This window comes from Nomia melanderi, chromosome 3 (assembly GCF_051020985.1).
Source record: "Nomia melanderi isolate GNS246 chromosome 3, iyNomMela1, whole genome shotgun sequence".
Classification (NCBI taxonomy): Eukaryota; Metazoa; Arthropoda; class Insecta; order Hymenoptera; family Halictidae; genus Nomia; species Nomia melanderi.
Genome location: NC_135001.1, coordinates 22,476,126 through 22,489,845, shown reverse-complemented (window position 1 = coordinate 22,489,845; position 13,720 = coordinate 22,476,126). Strand labels below are relative to the sequence as shown.

Here is a 13,720-nt window from a genome sequence, read left to right as displayed (position 1 = left end):
GTAAATAGTATTTTAATTCCTCTCTTTAAAATGTATTTGTTTTTTTATTGCAATAACAAAAATATAATAATTTTAAGCGTTATTAACAAATAGTAGTCATCGATAAAAATATATATGAAATATATATTCTCGAGGAATAAAAACAATATCAATGTTCATAGAAAAACGTGAGAAATATACTAAAACAATTAAATGTGCTTTTCTCATTATCTTATTTCGAAATAATTGCTTTGCATATATTTACTATCGAACATATTATATGAAGAAATTACAAGTCGAAAGTAAAAAATTTTAATTAATCAATTGTTAGGCACATAGATAGCTATATGCACGTAACGCGGAGGTCCACACCACAAAACTTCGTATTATAGATAGGAATGAGGTAATTCTGTTCGACATTGTTCCCTCCGTAACTTCGCGTTTTGACAACCCCTGTAGCATCACACTTTTATCCCCACCATCTCATGATACAATCATAGCCTAACAGTTAAAACAATTCATATTGTTTACAATGTTAAATATTGATTATTGTATTTCCCATGTTAACTTCATTTTGTATTTTAAATATTTAAACACGAATAACCTTTTTATTGTATTCATAGATGGCGTGGAAAGATTTCCACTATAACTATTTTCTACTATTTATTATCTATATAATATAATATTTAGTAACTATTTTAACTATGAAATAATTACATGTTTGCTATAATGTACTTTAATAATATGAATAAATATTTATGACAACAGTAGATTTTATGTTATAAAAATGACGATCTATTTTATAGTACTCCCTGTTGGTAATGAAGATTTTTCTGCCGGCGCACCACCATAAGATTTCACTATCTATTCGTATCTGTTAATCAAAGTAACTCCAAGGAGCCCTCTATGAATGTAAACGATAGAAAATTAAATATGGCTGATGTTTTGTTTGTGTGTATTGACAATGTCGTGTTGCTTTGTTTAGTTAATTTCCCGGTGTAATAATACGTATTGCTCGTGGAAAATTTAGGAAAAAAATGAACGCCACGAGTCTTTACGTATCGACGTGTCGGTTAGTTTTACAAGCAGACGCTGATGATCCGAATTCGTGGACAGATCTATATAGGCTAGTTCCGTATTTGCGACAAAGCCTTAGTTGTACTGTGTGTTCAAATTTATTAATTGAACCCCATACGCCGACTGAAACGAATTGTCAGCATCATGTGTGTCGTGGGTGCAGAGGTGGACGTAAAAAACTTAAACCTTCGTGTGGCTGGTGCAAGGACTATGACAAATATGTCGAAAATGTTCAGTTACGAATATTGTTACAGTGTTATAAAAAACTGTGTGAATACTTGACAAATACAAACATTTATCGAAGTTTAATACTTTCAGTGTCTTCCAATAAAACAGGCAATAGTGCGTCTGCTATTGGTGTTACAAGTCTTATGGAACTTATACAAGAAGGTTCCGGCTTCAAAGACGAATTTAAAAGTACTGCTGGTTTATCAAAATCTGCGTATAGTATTTTACCATGTGTTTACACAAGTACAACTTCGACCCAGACTCAAGGAAACACTATACAAAGTTCTGAAACGATATCACAAAGTATATCTGGTATAGTATATTGTTTTTCTATGAATAAACAAATGAATTTTCATTATTGTATTATGATTTTACTTTGTACAGAATGTAACGTATATATAAGGAACTACAGAAATGAAATATTTATAATATCTGAAAACATAAACATAATAATAAAGGGATTAATCTTTCTTATGATCATTTTTTTTATTTATTACCATTTAATGGCATAGTATACGTGTTTTACTTTTCACATCTTAAAATATATAATGCCATTTCCAGAAGATACATGCTGTATACGAACGTTGTTTAATGATATTAAACAATAACACAAATTCATAGCATTGTATAAAAATATTAGTATTTTCTTAATATACATATTTGAATAATTATACTAATATTTAAAACACAAGCTAAGTAAAAAATTTTTGCTTGTTGAAGTCAATATTTACATTGTAAACAGAAATGATAATATTTAAAATATATTGTACGAACAACTTATTTATTTAACTTAAACATTAAGAATTTCATACAAAAATAAAAAATGCTTAATGAAAATGAAATTCATAAAAAGAAATATAATAGATCCTGTAAATTTTTTCCAATATGCTCATAAATGGATTTAAATATATTATTATTCAATTAAAACAATTTAATGATTTAATTTTTATATGTTGTTTGTATTTTGATCTTACACAATAATTGATACCAAACTAAAGAACATAAATAAATACACATGTAAGTAAAAATTTAATTGATATATGGACACTTATTGCGGACTCGTAATGTTTAGATGACAGAGTGGAATGAACCATACATTTGGGTCATCAATCTATACATGTATTAGTCTATTATTAACTTTAAAATAAATTAACTTTAAAATTTAATACAAATCATTGTATTAAAATGATTACTAGGAAAAAGAAAATAATAAGAATCAAAACTTTAAAATGTTGATCAAAATGTAAGAATACTTTTTTAAAAGTAACTAAACTTTTATATATTGTCTTTTCTTTATTTTGTTTAATATATTTCATTTAAAAATCAACTGTTAGTTAGAAGATTAATATATTTGTTATATATTTGTTTCAAAAGGTGTTGAACGTTATCATCCTAAATAATTGAAATTGCATAAAAAAAGAAGAAAAGAATGACATGTTGACACATAAAATTCGTTTATATATTATTTAGAATCACCTGCTATTCGTACTGTATCAAACGGATCTTCGATATACTCTGTGATGTATGCTGGATCTGGTAACAAAATAACAATAAAACGGAAAGCAGCTGCTACGGAAGATACAGAAGTAGGACAACAGGATATGGATGGAAATCAACACAGCTCTGTAGGAGGGGTAAAATGTATTCCATCTTCCCACCTTAAATATGGGACCCCTTCTCAGAAAAAATCTTCAAAAGGCAGCAAAGTAATTTCAATAGATATTCGATTAATCTTAACGCCTTACAGGATGTTTACATTGCGCTATAACTTTTATTTAAATACTAAATTATAAGCATCTTTTTTAATGTTACTTGTAAGGTAGAATCATATTTTTATATTTATATAACAATTAACAATCTCTAATAATTCATGTTTAATTAACATTTAACACTGTTCATTACTAACACTAGATCTAAATAAATTTCATATATACATTTTAATAGGTCCCATACTAAGATTAATGCAGATGAGAAATTGTATGCCATTTTCATAACATAATATATAATATATAGTATGTATTTATCAGACATTGTATTTACATCTGTATTAGTCTGCAATTCTCATTTTTATTTCAATATTTTGTAATAATTAACAGTAATAGAACTGGTTTCATTTTGAGCAGTCGTCTGGTTTTAAAAAACCAAGGTCAAGTTCTGCTCGGAGTAAAAGAAAAGGATGTAGATGTGGTAATGCTACAGCAATACCTGGAAAATTAACGTGTTGTGGTCAACGGTGTCCCTGTTATGTTGAAAGTAAACCTTGCGTGGAATGTAGGTGCAGAGGTTGTAGAAATCCTCACACAGCGGATGGATTAAAGGTAAAATTATCTAATATTGAATAGTTAATATGAATTGAATTTAAAACTTTCTTTAAATATTTACCATTTTACATTTCAGATTCGTCCGCATATACCTGAATTACATAATTTACAGTTACAATTATCAGCTCCTTTGGACTGCGATACATTAAATTCAGATCCATTAGGATCAGTACCACAATGCCTTTCAACTTCCCCAACTACAATTCAAGTATTAAATGTTTATTCAACTCCGAGATTAGATATCGATAATGTACCACAAAATCTACCTGCCGCCTTGTTAGTAGGAGAAGATGCTATGATTAGTACTGAAAGTGAAGCTGAAGACAGTGATATACAAATTGATGTGTGACAATTCAAATGACATTGTCAAATGTCATGTTTAACGTAAGGTATGTGATATGAAAGATATTGCTATGATGTTATATAATATAATAAATATATTAAATTCAATTTCTATAGTTTCAGAGTAATCAGTCGACTATTGAAATAAAAAGTTATGGTTTTTAATCTATAATTATATTACGAAATAATAAATATATTTTTATCACTCATAAATTATCTATATTATGCCATTTTAAAAAGTTTAGAGAACTAAGTTTGTGTAAGTATAAATAAATTTATTTCCAGTGTAAAGATAAAATATTTTATTCCATTTTTTATTTGTATCATAATTCGTAATTTTTTACTGTATTTTATATTTAATCAAATTCATCTATATTCCAATCATTACTTTTATTGTTTGTATTCAACTTGTATATACGTCTATTGTACTTCCCTAATTTTTTAACATGTGCATAGATAAGTATGCTTGTAGCATTGCAAAAAAATACCTCTATGTCCATATACATGTTGTGCCATACACTAAATCTGCTTATTATTATGTATTTAAAATATTTAAGGTAAAAGACAAAAAGTTTCAATTGTCTATAAATGGCATTTGATATAAGAAATAGTAAATTGGCAAGAAAAACATAGACAACAGAACATATAGTTTAACTATTTCTCTCTTTGTTCACTGAAAATAGTTATTTTATAGATACATTAATTACATGATGTGAAAAGATCAATGAACATACAAACTTTATAAAAAATATGGATCAAAAACAGATTTTTCCAAAAGAACGTTTATAATTTCAATATCATTATTTAAAATATTGCGATTATATTGCTTACTATAAGCTGTTTTTAAAAAAATAAGCTGTAATAAGAACATTATTTTTAATAGTTCAATCAATAGCTAAATCATTTTAACGAAGTGAATATTCAAAAAGATATATTTGTTTTGTTTGCTTTTGCAAGATTCTTTACTTTCTACATTAAATACATTGTTGCCCCTCCTTTTTTATCATTAAAAGAGATCATTCACTTTTTTTCGATGAAAAAGCTTATTTGTAACGATCAAATATTATATTTTTTATATATTTTTCGTATTAATTAATATGGTTGTTACATGTGAACGTATTACATTTGGTATATTGCTCTTATAAAAAAACTTTATTTGTACATTTGGTTTAAAATATTTTTATAGTATATGAGGTTCTAGAGAAATTAAAATTATTTTATGGAATTGTTGATCACTGATACCTTTAATTCAAAATGTAAGTGTAACTAGATATAGGTACACTTTACCAACATTGTCAACGAATTCAAAATTAATAATAAATTTTTGATTCCATATCAAATTATGGAATACTGTAAATTATTGTGAAATATTATATATACCTATTTAAAATAATTATATAGTTTAAATCTTCAATGATGTGATAAATATTATTAATTTTACTTATAATTGTTTATAATTTTCTGTTACCAATACTTATGTTAGGCAAAACATGAGTATTTATATATTTGTAAAATAGTATATACATATATATATATATATATATTTTGTAGATACGTGGTTTAGTATTTTTCTCAATATTAGCTGTATTTCAAAATACATTATGTGAAACCTCTGGCAAAACTTTATTTACAACACATTTATAAAAAATTAAAAAATTAATTGAACAACAAAATAAGTGTGAAATGTATTATATATACATAATGATGTTTGCATTCAAGTTATGAGCTAAAATTTACTTAAATTAATTGAAACTGGTGGAATGTAATGTTGATGATTGTAAGTTTCATTTTATCCTAAAATATTATTATTTACTCTATGTTTATGTGATTATAACTACGATATAAAATCTTATATTTAAATGTAACTAAGGTTACATTAGATTCTAAGATTCTGTTTTTTAGAATTAAAATTGTTGAAAATTTACATTTCTTAAATTTATACTTCTACTTGTAGAAAATTATAGTACAGTATCAATTTAAGCAGTTACAATTAATGATTTAGTTATGCTCATATTAGTACAAAAATGATAAATATTAAGAAATGTGTATATAATATAATAGAAGTATGCTATAAGCTTTAATATAACAGAATATTTTCTCAATACATATGCTGTTTATTATAAAGTGTTTGCATTTTTCAAAAAATGGATAAAGATATTTCCAAGTGTTGTAAAATCTGAGAAAAAAAAAATTATACAAATGTATTTCATTTTAGAAATAAAATTAAAAAAGGAACTTATGTATCTATAAAATAAATGATAAAAGATATTGTAATAAAGCTTGCTCAACATAAGATGATATTAACAAAAATGACTTGTATTTTTATAATGCAGAATTCTATGATAATATAAACATACAACGATTAATGTAAAGAGTAATTGGTTTTAAAACATTTTTTTAGAAGAGACGCGTATTTATTTTTGTTAATCCTATCTTATGTGTACATTGCTTTAATTGATCATTTCTAAAATATATGTACGTGCATTGTCAATTTGGAAGAATTGCTCATAGTAATGTATAAATGCTTTACCTACTTCTTAATCAAGTATAATAGCCCTATAAAATAAAAAAGCAAAATGTATTATAATTTATGTATTTTTTGGAAAATTTTTGTAGTTTTTTTTTGGCAGAATGAAAACGATTATGCATTATTTCATGCCAAAACGGTTAAAATATAATGTAATCTATCAGAAATAGTTTACAGTTTGGAAACTTGCAAAACATTTTTCTTCCATTCCTTGTAATATCGTAGTATCCCATTTTTGTAAAAAAAAAAATAGTCGCTGTTTACCGCTCGAGTTGACAAAAGTTCATTTGTGTATAACAAACACGATGAGAGGACGAGAAGTAAATAAAAAACATAAAAAGTTCTAGCAAAAATTAAAAAATTATTTTATTATTAAACGATACGTAAATTTTCGTAAATAGTGGTTGTAATTTCGAAGGAATACAAAAGTTATTGTTCAATAATAAAACGCGTGATGCTATTATTTTTAATAATAATACTCTTAATAAACCTATCAATATTTTTACAACAATAACGTGTAATAAAATACTCAGAAGGATTAAATAAAGAAACATAAACCGTCTAATAAAAGTTAAGGCATTCGCTGTATCGCATGCAGTTTCTGAAAGTCGATACGTAGCTGTATAGTAGAGTATCGATTAAAGTTAACGCGCGGTTATACGAATGGATTTAATGAATATCGACTATAATCAAAACTTCAATTACAGTCTACTTCAGGTATTTTCTTTTGGGATATACAATGAGTACTTGAAAAAAAAGGAAAAATTTGAATTATTTAATACAATAATAAGAAGGAAACGGATTTTTGATTAAATACATTTATTGCGTAGTGTACTACATTCCAATGCCAAGCAGAATAATGGGAATATTTTGTAATCAGTATCTGCTAATTGAAGGTATTACAAAACTGCAAAAAATAGCAAGACTTATTAAATTATAAATAATTTTAAAAATGTTATATAACTTGTAAGTAACATTCTATTTACGATTCTGTTCCTACAGTGTACACTGTGCGCTAATAAAAATGGCTGCCGTTAAGTTTGGACCGTATTTAAAGGAGTTACGAATTCTTTTATGTCAAACATCTAAAACTAGTGAAGGTGTTAGGTAATAATATTACTACTTATTGGGATATAAAAATCGCTATAAGATATAATAATTATCCTTGGTTTTGATGTTTGAAACCTAACCTATTTTTCAGAGATTTTATCCAAAAGCAGTATGTGCCTCTTAAAAAAACTAATCCACAGTTTCCAATCTTAATTAGGGAATGTTCTTCAATTGAACCGTTTCTATATGCACGATATGGTAAATCATGTAGTAAAATATTTTACCTAACATTACACATTATACATTTGTAATAATCGTTTCAGTCAACTTTCACCATTGCAAATTCAAGTTTCATTTAATAAGTAATTTTTGTATTAATATATTTATTAATTAAAAAATTACATATTTCAGAATATGGTGTAGAGCAATGTATACCTCTACAAAATTTAAAGTCTGATGATATACTTAAACACATTAAGGATTTGGCAGCTCAAAAACCCACAAAATAAATGTTCTATTATAAATGTATCTTAATTTATTTAGTAATAAAATAATATAATATTGAATAGCTCTTTAAACTTAATTACATTATGTATTATGATTATTATTAGAAATAATTAAATAGTACATTTAGATACAATGTTTACATTTTTTTTAAATGTTGTGATTAAACCTTAAATTATGACTATCATAATTAAAAAAATTAATAATTATTGTTATAAAATATCTTCTTCTTAAAAACATATTTTTTACTTTCTGTAGATTCTTGGCTTTTAGAATTTAAAACAGATTGTTGGTCCAAGAAGAATGACATTTGTTATTTATGCACCATTACTCATTATATTTCCAACATTTATGATATTAATATATGAAAGAAATTATTTATTAAGGAGATCAATCTTTCTTTCATAGCATTAGCAATTTTTTTTTACATATATCTGATCTCACCATATTAAACCATCCCATTATCTCATTATTTCAACGTTAGTTGTATTTTCTTACTTGTTTAAACATAATACTGTTTTTAGTTTTGAGGTCAGCATAATACAATATTTAAGACATAAAAAATTACATAATACAAATTTATGTACAACACAAATTTCATAATTGAATATTTCAATTACACTACAATACATATTATAATATCAAAATTATAAAAAAATTTAGACATTACGGTTACAATGTTTCTGTGTGTTGTATGTTGTATTACTTATTACACGTTATAAGTAAATTTATTGTTTCTTTAATAATTTTAAATAAAGAGAAAATTGTAATGAAAAAACAAAATTTTGTTTTATATTTCGATACTAACGTACAGATTACTGAACGCATATTTTACCGTGATCGTATAATGTAGAAATAGAAAGAGAATAAAATATATCCTGTTAATAGGACACATAAATTAAATCATCAATAATACGATTTTAACATATTAATAATATGCAGCAACATGTAAAAGTTTTTAATGAATATTTTATTTAATTTATAGATTTTAAAAGGCATTAACAATTATTAAAATATCTGGATCAATTTATAGTAATGTTACGTATTCTTAATACTTTATTAAAAAAATGTTTAACGTATTTTCGCATACATGTGTATATGTATATGTGTACTACTTAGAGTAGAACAATACAAGCATCTGTTTAAAGATCTTTTATATGTCACTGTAGCTGTAGTTAGCGGAAAATTTGATAGAGAAGTGTATTTTCAGTTTCAAAGCATAATCATAATTAAAGTGAGATGTAATCAAAACATTTATACACTTATTAAATAATCACCTTCGTCGTATAATAGTAAAATTAAGCCAACTATATTCATAAAAACAATTTTTACCGTTTCATTTCGTTCGTATACAAATTTGCTGTTTTATAGAATTAAAAACATTCAAAATATTTATATGCTTAGGTAATTAAAGGTTGTATATATATTTACTTATAACTGGTTTGTATAACACAATATTAACTTGTCTATGTCAAATGAAATTATTCGCGGTATGTAACATTTGATATATTATAAAAATTATATGGTAAATTAGGTGGTAAAAAATTTTGCAATGTGGCTGGTACTGCGTTAAAGTATGTTGCATTTCTTTCTCGAAACACAGCATCTTGTGTACTACCAATTACATCTGATTGAAAATTCTGAATTGCTGTAGTTGGTATAGTTTGTACAACAATTGGTTGAGATGGTGATGTATGTGACACAGTTTGTATTACCTGTGAACATTTAAAACACAAAATACATTAGAAGAATCATACAGGATGTTCAATTAGATATAATGTTCGATAAAAATTAATATTAAGTACCAGTAAAAATTTTAAATTGATATTTGAAATATACATCGTACACAGAATCTCAAGATTATAAAATTCTATAAAAGCTATTGTATTATTATCTTCTGAAATACTAATAAGAAATATAAATTAACAAAATAAATAAATAAACACCTCATATGAAGTAAGGTATTTAATAAAACAATAATTTTCTACCTGGACCGTTGATGTTTCTGTATGAGATATGGTAGACAAGGGATCTTCCGAGGTATTTGACTGGATTGTTTGTGGCTGTTCTGATTGTTGTTGCTGTTGTTGTAATTGCTGTTGCTGTGATTCTGAATGCTGAGATTGTGACAAATGTTTTGTGTGGGATGTGTTAATTCCATGTCTACGTTTCATATGTTTATTATAATTTGGCCAATTTGTGAAATGATGTTGACATTCTAGGCAACTATATGGACGTTCACCGGTATGTTGTCTTCTATGAGTCTAAAATTAGATGAAATCATGAAATATTATATCAGATTAGTTTTTTATGTAAAATATAAATCAAAATATTCAATTAACTTACAGTCAGTATGCCTTTGAAGCGAAAACATTTACCACAAAATTCACATGTAAATGGCATTGCTCCAGTATGTATTCTATGATGCTCTCTTAATGTACCTTTTTCTCTAAACGTTCTTCCACACACAGCACATTGATGTGGCTTAGCACCAGTGTGAACTGTTTCGTGTTTTTTTAATTGTAATGGAGTTTTAAAGCTACAAATTCAATATTTTCTTATATTCATATGAATGCACAAATTGTACTTTCTTTCAAAACATAAACGTACGCTTTTGAACATTGAGTACAGCTGTAAGGTTTATCTGCTGAATGAGTTAAAAAATGAGCCTCCAAATTTCCTTTCTGAATAAAACTTTTACCACATTGATCACATGTAAAATTCCTAACACCAGAATGGATGCGCTTATGTGTCACTAAGTTTGGTTTTGTTGAAAACCTGAAAAACATTTTTTATTATCTTTATATGATTGGAAAAACATGTTTAGTAATTGAAAGATTCATAATCATGTAGATCTTTGAAATTTGATTGAATTTGAATAAAAACTGAATGGAAATATTCATGTATGAAACATACATATTTTACCTTTTGTCGCATTCATCGCATGGAAATCTATTCTTCATTGTATCTGGTAAATGGCATCGACTATGGATGTACAAAGCACTTTGCTGTCTAAATGCCTTTCCACAAGTTTGACATACATGAGGCCGTTCTTCACTATGAATTGCTTTGTGAGAATCTAATACTTTTTTATGTACAAATGATTTCCCACAATCTTCGCAACTAAGTGTATATACATATACATACATATATACATACATACATGCGTACACATGTGCACCGTATATATTATATATGAAAATGTATTGTATGTTAACAAGCTATACAAAATAATATTTAATCGAACATATTAGGTGGAAAGTTATATTTACCTGAACTTTGCCTTATTTTTATGTCGTTTGACATGAGTAAGGAAACCATAATATTTATCATAAACTTTACAGCATAACACGCACATATATTTCGCTTGTTGATTATGAACAGTTTCGTGATGTTCTTCCAATCCTTCTAAACTTGGCAATTTATCATTACAGTCTGTGCAAAGCCAAGGATACCTATCCATATTTTCTCCTCTTTTATGCCCAAATTTCAACGTGTCTGTTGTATGCGATTCAATGATCTCTAAATCAGAATCTGTACCTATATCAATAGTAGCATATTCTTAGTAATATAATTATTGAATATTTGATGCAAACTTTAGATCAACATATAAGTTGTACAGAGAGAAATTAATTATTTTTAGAAGACGTTTTTAGAATACCTACAATTCTTTGACTCTTGACAGTGTCTTTAAATATCTAACAGAAATTTGACCTTGTGCTATGCCCAAAGGCATTTCAAATGACAATTTATAATATATTCCAGATATATAACTTGTTTCATATTTTTTAACACCTTTTTCGGAAAGTAAATGTTAATTGTAACAATTTATAATGAATATGATGAATTATATGCATATATAAACATCATATCATATTTGCAATATATATTTACAATATGTCAAACTAATAATTAAAATATTAATTTTATAAGATTCAATAAAACTTGTTACATTTTAGAACATAAGATTTTTTGATAGGCATAACTTTAATTATGTATTTAATCTCTATTTGTACCTGTCATATAATTATCCGGAACCTTAATATTAGTTTTTACATTCATGTTGTGTTCTCTTTCTAAGTCAGGATTTATACATAAATTTGAATCTTCTGGTTTTTGATTCTGGTTTTTTCGTTTTAATTTCTTTCTAGTCTGTTTGGGTGACGCTTTCTTCATTTGTATTTTACATTTTTTTTCTTTTGAGCTATTTTCAGGTTCCTTGGCCTCATAGTTTTGTTGACTTTTAGTTTCTTCTGTGAAATAGTCATTTGAAACATTAGATTCTTGAATATAATTATTTGATATCTGACATTCAATAATTGTGTCTACAATTTCTTCTTCCTTTGGAAATATAACTGTTTTTTGAATATAATCTATGTTCGTTTCTAATGACTGTGGTTCAGACTTGGTATCTATGAGTAACTGCCTGAGAGATGTTTGTGCCTGGTTGGTTTTCTCGAAGAATTCATTGCACTGATTTAATAATATACAACAGTCTATACAAACGCTAAGTGGTAATCCATCGGTTATTAATACCTAAAAAAAACAATCTACTTAAATGTGACATACCTATAAAAAAATGAGATACGTAAACATAGTAAATCAACAGAAAATAGAGATCATTGACAATCTAAAACTGAGAAATTATACTTAATCAGAATGACAGACAACATTTCTGTGGATACCAGAAGTACACTATTAGAGTGAAATTCTAGAGGACGCTTAAATTTTTACCTGAATCTGCAAACACTTGGCTATTTTAGCTTCTATAGCTAATTTTTGTCCCTCGGTATCATAAATACCGATAAAATTTTCTTTGGTCTCGGCGCAGAGCCGGCAAAGTTCCGGCTCCGACATTGTTCACATATAAAATCTAAGGATATGTGTTGCGGTACAGTACATTGTCACAAGAATTGAAGATTTGATCGCATCATCTCACATTTACACTGCGATGCGTGATAAATAAAAAATTGGTTCGGACGCCAAACAAGATAGCGGACATGTTGTTTCTTTGCACAATAAAAATATAAACTGCTTTTCAGTGCACATAGAAAAAAGTCATTTAAATGTGTATCTCAGTATAAATGCATATACGATAATGACGCCGGATTCTTAGCAAACAATTAGTAATGGACTTCCCATTATGTCATATCTGAATAAAAGCACTCATTTATTTCATTATGCTTGTTTAGAAAAGTGCATACTGTTACGTCCGTGTATACACATATAATACCACTAAACACGCACACACAGTTCGAACGGCATTGGGGATTTTCAGGTGGCGGCACGAGTATAGGAACAAACTTACTAAATATTTAAGATTAATGATCTGCTACACCGGAGTGGAGTTCACGAGTGGGGGAATCCCTTCACATATAAAATTTCCTCGCGTTGTCCAGATTGCTAGTCACGTCTCGCGGGAAATTTTCGAATTTTCAATAATATTCAGAAACATATTTATATAACGCATAATCTCGTTAAAAACCGTAATTCATATTGTACATTATAAGAATATTTGTATTTTAACATTTTAACAGGTTAAATATCTTTTGCTTTAACAATAGGAAAGAATATCTTGTCGACTATTTCAGAAAAATCTTGAGAAAAATTCTTTCTTACAAGAGGAAAAAGTACAAAAAGAAATACAAAATACAACATTTTATAAATAATACAATAGATACAGTCAGAAGAA

At 26.7% G+C, this 13,720-nt stretch overlaps 3 protein-coding genes across 6 annotated transcripts; 2 read left to right on the top strand and 1 right to left on the bottom strand.

The window, feature by feature from the left end:
• The first annotated feature begins 860 nt into the window (after positions 1–860).
• Positions 861–5,304, top strand: msl-2 (male-specific lethal 2). Of its 3 annotated transcripts, XR_012998270.1 has the most exons (6): positions 861–1,596; positions 2,755–2,990; positions 3,408–3,602; positions 3,682–3,813; positions 3,890–3,994; positions 4,065–5,304. XR_012998270.1 is itself a non-coding variant. In XM_031982316.2 (5 exons), the coding sequence occupies exons 1-4, from the start codon at positions 1,017–1,019 to the stop codon at positions 3,952–3,954; spliced, it is 1,212 nt and encodes a 403-aa protein (XP_031838176.1). In that variant the 5' UTR covers positions 861–1,016; the 3' UTR covers positions 3,955–3,994; positions 4,065–5,304. The 3 variants fall into 3 exon arrangements, 2 of the variants coding, with proteins under 2 accessions (XP_031838176.1, XP_031838175.1); XM_031982316.2 differs by having other exon boundaries at positions 2,755–2,918; positions 3,682–3,994; XM_031982315.2 differs by having other exon boundaries at positions 3,682–3,994.
• A 1,814-nt stretch (positions 5,305–7,118) lies between these two features.
• On the top strand, positions 7,119–8,090 carry ND-B8 (NADH dehydrogenase (ubiquinone) B8 subunit). The gene is made up of 5 exons (XM_031981910.2): positions 7,119–7,191; positions 7,305–7,370; positions 7,477–7,581; positions 7,676–7,782; positions 7,936–8,090. The coding sequence occupies exons 3-5, from the start codon at positions 7,499–7,501 to the stop codon at positions 8,031–8,033; spliced, it is 288 nt and encodes a 95-aa protein (XP_031837770.1). The 5' UTR covers positions 7,119–7,191; positions 7,305–7,370; positions 7,477–7,498; the 3' UTR covers positions 8,034–8,090.
• A 1,031-nt stretch (positions 8,091–9,121) lies between these two features.
• Positions 9,122–13,330, bottom strand: LOC116429230 (uncharacterized). Of its 2 annotated transcripts, none has more exons than XM_031981938.2 (8): positions 12,763–13,330; positions 12,045–12,564; positions 11,301–11,568; positions 10,954–11,151; positions 10,639–10,806; positions 10,375–10,567; positions 10,017–10,292; positions 9,122–9,743 (listed from the first exon to the last, which is right to left on the bottom strand). In XM_031981938.2, exons 1-8 carry the CDS (start codon positions 12,883–12,885, stop codon positions 9,510–9,512), a joined length of 1,980 nt encoding a protein of 659 aa, XP_031837798.1. In that variant the 5' UTR covers positions 12,886–13,330; the 3' UTR covers positions 9,122–9,509. The 2 variants fall into 2 exon arrangements, with proteins under 2 accessions (XP_031837798.1, XP_031837799.1); XM_031981939.2 differs by having other exon boundaries at positions 10,954–11,085.
• Between the last annotated feature and the right edge of the window lie 390 nt (positions 13,331–13,720).